The sequence below is a fragment of the Mastacembelus armatus genome, chromosome 7 (assembly GCF_900324485.2).
Source record: "Mastacembelus armatus chromosome 7, fMasArm1.2, whole genome shotgun sequence".
NCBI classification, from domain to species: domain Eukaryota; kingdom Metazoa; phylum Chordata; class Actinopteri; order Synbranchiformes; family Mastacembelidae; genus Mastacembelus; species Mastacembelus armatus.
In genome coordinates, this window is record NC_046639.1 from 25,670,726 (window position 1) to 25,676,503 (window position 5,778).

The 5,778-nt window shown below is 38.2% G+C and overlaps 1 protein-coding gene and 1 long non-coding RNA gene across 2 annotated transcripts in view; one reads left to right on the forward strand and one right to left on the reverse strand.

Annotated features, from left to right (window-relative positions):
* LOC113145771 (uncharacterized) overlaps positions 1-5,778 on the forward strand; it is a 32,619-nt gene that overhangs the window by 13,198 nt on the left and 13,643 nt on the right. The window lies entirely within an intron of this gene.
* On the reverse strand, positions 612-5,467 carry rer1 (retention in endoplasmic reticulum sorting receptor 1). Its single transcript, XM_026332842.1, has 7 exons — positions 5,345-5,467; positions 3,958-4,039; positions 3,540-3,644; positions 3,214-3,310; positions 2,752-2,830; positions 1,739-1,874; positions 612-1,562 (listed from the first exon to the last, which is right to left on the reverse strand). Exons 2-7 carry the CDS (start codon positions 4,036-4,038, stop codon positions 1,473-1,475), a joined length of 588 nt encoding a protein of 195 aa, XP_026188627.1. The 5' UTR covers position 4,039; positions 5,345-5,467; the 3' UTR covers positions 612-1,472.

Below are 5,778 nucleotides of genomic sequence, written 5' to 3' on the forward strand. Positions count from 1 at the left end.
ATCATTTTAAAATATATATATATATATATATATATGTATATATATACAAATCTTCCACACAAGCTTTTTGAAACACAAACTTTTTACAGAAAAATGTTTTGATGACATATTATCCCCCAGTATTTTAGTGAAAACTAAAAAAACAAAAAAAACAGGTTTATGGAAAAGAAAATGTGATCGCCACCTACTTCATCCATATTTTACAATAAACGCTCAGTGTCGTCTTAATGTTCCTCTGCAAACACAACAGCAATTTTCTTGGAATGACTATTTACTCTGACTCATTTCCCTCAAAGTAAAGAACAGATAAAGGACTACAACAGTCACTTCATATAAACTCAATGGATCTCTGGCTTTGCAACACAGATGTGTAAATGTTTCAAAAAGAAAAGGTCTGTGACACAAACCTGGAATTGCTTGACAGCTTTGTCTTTAGATTTTGTAATGAACTGGACTTGAATACTGGTTGTGCACTTTCCACATGATGATGTAAAATCTGAGGTAACAATCATTGACTTGACATTTTAAGCTAAATGCCTCGTATATTAGTTAAAAATTTGATTTGGGTTCAACAACAAACCATCTCATCTGCTAAACTCTCTAATTTTGTCTTTTTTTATAAAGAACTGTTTTAAAAATACAGGAAACTAAATGGTTTGAGATGATGCTTTCAGTCATGTGGTGGGTGGCAGAATAGTCACATAAGGCCAATGATCACTATAGTGTTGCCTGTCTGAACTTAACACACACACACGTGAATTAATAGCCAATTGAAAAATGAATCATGTTTATGCAGAGTAATAATTTTTATCATGAAAGCATATGTAAGTAAAGTGTGACTGGTTTCTAAAAGGTGCCTGCATTTAGTAGATAAGACAATTGGCTGAGACACTTTATCACATTAAATGATTCAACTTGTATTTTCTTCAGATTTATCATACACACCTGATCATGATATTTTACTATTGACTTTCCATATTTAATTTCTTACAAATAAGTAGGTACCAATATATTAATCAAAAGTTGGCAGATTTATTTCACTTGGGAGGAGACATACTGTAATCACCATCATTGGAAAAAAGGTGTTTACAAACTTGACAGTAATATCTTTTCAGTGGGGTTCCTTCTTGATGACTTTATACTTTTCCCATAGGGTTAAAAAGGCAGAAGGCAGCACTGAGTCTCGCCTACTACTGAACAAATGCAAGCTAATCCTAAAATGAGGATCAGGGATCCCAAAAACCCTTACCCCTTAATCGACAAAGGCAAAATTCCTGGACTACTTTGATCCATGCTGCTCATATCCTCATACAACACTGTGAACCATGGATCAAAACTTGTTTTCATGTTTCTGTCCCCCTTACAAGAAAAAAAATATGAAAGAAAAGCAAATTCTCTAACCTGCATCACATCCCATCAGCTGTGACTGAGAAATTTCAAATGAGAAGCAGGGGAAGGTTAAGTAGGAGTTTTTAACTAGCAAAAGTTTTCCCTGTGTCGTCCTTGCCTTTGTACTTCGTCTTTCCATGTGTGAAGGGCAGGTATCTGTACTTGATCATATGCTGGAGAAGGTGGGGAAGAACAGAATTAGTGAATTTTCTTTTTGCACAAGGACACTTGTTAGATGTTTCCTTTACACTGCGACCCTAGTACAGCCAAAGTGTAAGCGTATACAGCGCATGTACTCTGTCAGTAAATGTGTATATATATATATATTTTTTTTTATTTTTTTTTTTACCTTGATCTGCCTCTTCATGGTGATGCAGAAGAGCATGATGAAGTACATTACAAGTATAGGCCAGAACACTGGAACATTGAAGGCATCAAAAAATGTGCAAATCATGGCAATGACGATGCCTTTTGTCGCCGAGTGCCTGACGAGAAAATTTAACAAGCTTGGTTAAAACAGCTGAAACTGAGGAAGCAGAAGTTACCAGCATCTTTACCTTAATCTTTCAGTCTTTCACTGAAGTGCTTTGTACATGCAGTAGTGACTTAACAAGTTCACAGCATAAAATAAGCCCATACTGGAAACTGCAGGAAAGAAAATTTAAACACACTCAATGTGGCCAAAAGGTCTGATTTTCTTACATTTGGTTACCTCATAATTCTTCAAATGACTGATGAATGGACTATTCTGAACTATTATTGTTGGCTGATCATTTTAAAAAACACCTGGCTCAGCTGTTAAGTTGAAAAAAAAAAAAACACTGGCAGCCCAGTGATGAACCACAAGGGAAGAGAAACCCAAGTTTATCTTTTCACACACCAGGCACATGCCAGCTGTATATGGACCAATGCAAAACCACTTTCCTCTCTTCCTGTTGTCGTACACAGGATGGAGCAGAGTTTGCATAAAACATGCAGCAGGCAAAGTTAATACAAACAGTAGATGGTTTGAACCCAGAGAAATCCAACCTCAATTAGAAGCATGTTCTTTGACACAATTTTTCAAATGAAATGTATTTTTAGAAGACCTTAATGTTTTAAGGGAGATCTATGGATGGAAGGAATAAAGTAGATTAAAGATAAGTTGAGATGAGGTTGTCAGATGACATTCAGAATCGGGTCATAAGCAAATACAGACTCACGAATTCAACCCAAAGACTTTGGTTTATGCTAAAATGTTACATCCTTTTACAAATGAGTTCTGCATGACCTAATGTTGGGCCATGCACATTTGAAAGAATATAATTTGCAGTCTCTGTTAATAAAATAATTAGGTGCCCAGATCGTGAGCTGGACTCTCACCAGAATTTGAATTCAGGCAACCTCCTGATGAAAGGGCGAAACTCCTCATTCTGCTTGGTAGGAAGGGATGGGCCCTCGTCTGCAGGAGGGAGAGTTTACAGGATGAAGTGGTTATTAATAAGGTAAACTCTTCCATTTCATCAAAAGTATTATGTTTGTTGTGCTTTTCTGAAAAGGTCAAATTACTATGAAATTGACACGCGTCTGGAATGTTTTCACATAATTTATGCATAAAGCAAAGGCATATATGGACGTCACATGTTGTTTGGACAACTGTGTAAACAAAGAAAGCCTTTGTAATAATTTTTGCCCTTTGACAGAATCAATAGTAACCGAGTGTATATGGGCACCTGGTCAAAAGCCTTAATGAACTGGTAGCTAACACCCCATGAGGCAGCCAAGCACCAAGGCACAACATGACTACACTATTACAAAAGAGTTTATTTAACTGGATCAACTTGCCTTCATCGAGCAGCGAAGGATCCACTTTAGGCGACAGAAAAGCAATGAACAAGTTGAGATGGTAGATTCCCAAAGCATACGTTACTATATACCAACCCTGAAAAACAACATAAGGAACATGACCACACTGAAGGAGCTGGGCTGCCAGTAAACATGAAAGTGCAACTCGAGTTAGTGGAAATTAAAACACACACAGAGTAGTTTCATTATTGATTATAAGCCACTAGTCTCATTAGAAACATTCACAACTCTCGTGGCTTAGATTTTCTAACTGCACAGAGCAAACTCCAAAACAGTGAACCAGAAAAGGAAGTATGAAGAATTACCTGTAGTATGTACACTCTGATCATGTAGACGGCAGTAAGTAGTAGAGTGACTGCCCATCGCACTGCATAGAATGGCGTTGACTTGTCTAGCCATGACTGATAGACCTGTTTAAAAATGGATGCACAAAGGAAACCCAATGAGGCTACTGGTGGTGGAGTAAAACACCTGTGAACATGTAAGACACAACCTCAGATAAAAGACTTTCACTTTGCAGAACTGGTAGTCATCATCAGATGTTATCTAAGCATCCCGTGACTCTTAGCAATACTGTGATAACCACCACTTCAATTGATACCCATTTCACTTTTTATCAACACATCTGAATATTGAAACTTGCATTATCAGGGTAACTATAATGGCTGATGGTGGTGAGATATATGACTTAAATATGTGTGATCTAAGTGAGTGATACATTACCTGTCCCACACGTGTGAAAAATCCAGCGACTACAGATGGCTTCCCGTGGATTAACTCCCCAACACTGTCCCCTTCTGACATTCTGTCAATGAGGGGAAATGGAGACATTTTGGTAACACAAACTAAATCTACTTGGCAGTCAGACTGAAATAGATGATACAGGTGTAATTATATAAAGTCTAACATCCCTGACCTTTGAGTTTATTCAATCAAGTCTGTAAAACTATTTCCAACATGAGAAGAGCCCAGGTGCAGATGTCAACAATCACTGTCTTTTTATTTTACTAATAACTAGTTATTACTGATAACTTAGTAGGTATGGGTGTAATGTATGGATGTATGAAAGGCAGCTGTGATGAATTTAGACCAGATGGACTGACACTACCTGTCTGAGACTGAACGCTCTCAGAAAATGACCAGGATATAATAATATAATATATAATATAATATCGTAATATAATAAACTAGCAGTTTTTGTTCACACTAACGAGCAAAACAGCGATTTTTGTTACGTAAATAGCGATGGCGACATTTTTCTTGCCTCGGTTTTTAAATATCCATTCATTTGGTAACGAGTGGACCATGGATTATTTTATTTTCAGGTAGTTAAGGTATAAACCGCTTGTGCACCTTGGACACTTTGGTTTTGGGCTGATGTTTAGGATCTTTGCGCGGTGCTGCCCAGCGAACATGGTATTTTAATGAGCCGTTTTGGCTTTAACGTTAGCTAAAATGGAAAGACTTTTACAGGACCGGTCGTGGATGTGGCTAGCTAGCGTTAGCTGCGTAGCGGAAAGGCAGCTAATACGCGACATTTATTTTAAAAAAGACTCTCTGTGAACACCATAGCACGACCACGATCGAAATGGCTGCTAGTAGCCTTTCGCTGGTGGTTTTATTTTAAAGGTGCTTGTGTTAGCTTACAAATTAGCCGTAGAAAAGCTAACTAGCCTAAACGTACATTGCTCTTTGGCCCAAATTACCCCTAGTATGGGTTATGTAGTTTTAGCAATGCGTCAGGTAAGCCCTATCGGCCCTACGATGAATTTATGTAACTACATCTCCCACAACTCCGGCGTACCGGGCTTTAAAGCATAGCAAAAGAAAATGTAGTCCACGACTCGCTTGTTCTCTATTGCGGTTAATGTGCATCAGGGAAGTGTTGAACTACAAATACCATGACGGACAGCCACACTCTTGACAGCTCACTTCCGGAGACACAGAATTACATTGTCAACGGCTCCACAGTCGAAATGAAATTGTTCTCCATTTCCCACATCCGTACGATACAATCGTTTTAAAACAGCTTCCTGGGGCCGAGGCCTGTCTGCGTTTCTTGGCCGAGTTTGCAATTCCAGTAAAATAAGCACTGACGGTCCTTTCTTACCTGATACGGCCGATGTGTCGCTACCCGGCTCTCTCTAGCTAAACTAGCCACCTCTCGTAAAAACTGGTGTGAACACGTCAGTACTTCCGCCATACGGCAGGAAGGACAGTCGATCCATGAAACATCGAACTACCGACAACGACCACTTCGGTCAGAACCGGGCACATGCGCGGCCCTTCCTGCGTAATAAATATAAATACCATATTTAAGATCCATGCCATATTAAAACGCTGTCTACATTTAAACTTTAATCTTGGCTGTTTTTATATGTTCATTAACTTTCAAAGTAGTAAAAACATTTTTGACTTCATTAAAGAGAGACGTTAAAGGAAGGCAAATATTTTAATATCCATGTGTCGAAGAAAAAAAAAAAACACTGAACTCAAAGGATCTAATGGATATAGGTGAACATCAATAGTTACATAGGTACCCAT

Excerpts from the sequence above, each read along its gene's own strand:
- rer1 (XM_026332842.1), bottom strand. The coding sequence starts at position 4,038 with ATGTCAGAAGGGGACAGTGTTGGGGAGTTAATCCACGGGAAGCCATCT. Across the intron at positions 2,831-3,213 it reads TCCTTCGCTGCTCGATGAAG|ACGAGGGCCCATCCCTTCCT; the intron begins GCAAGTTGATCC and ends TCCCTCCTGCAG. Across the intron at positions 1,875-2,751 it reads TTGCCTGAATTCAAATTCTG|GCACTCGGCGACAAAAGGCA; the intron begins GTGAGAGTCCAG and ends TTTTCTCGTCAG.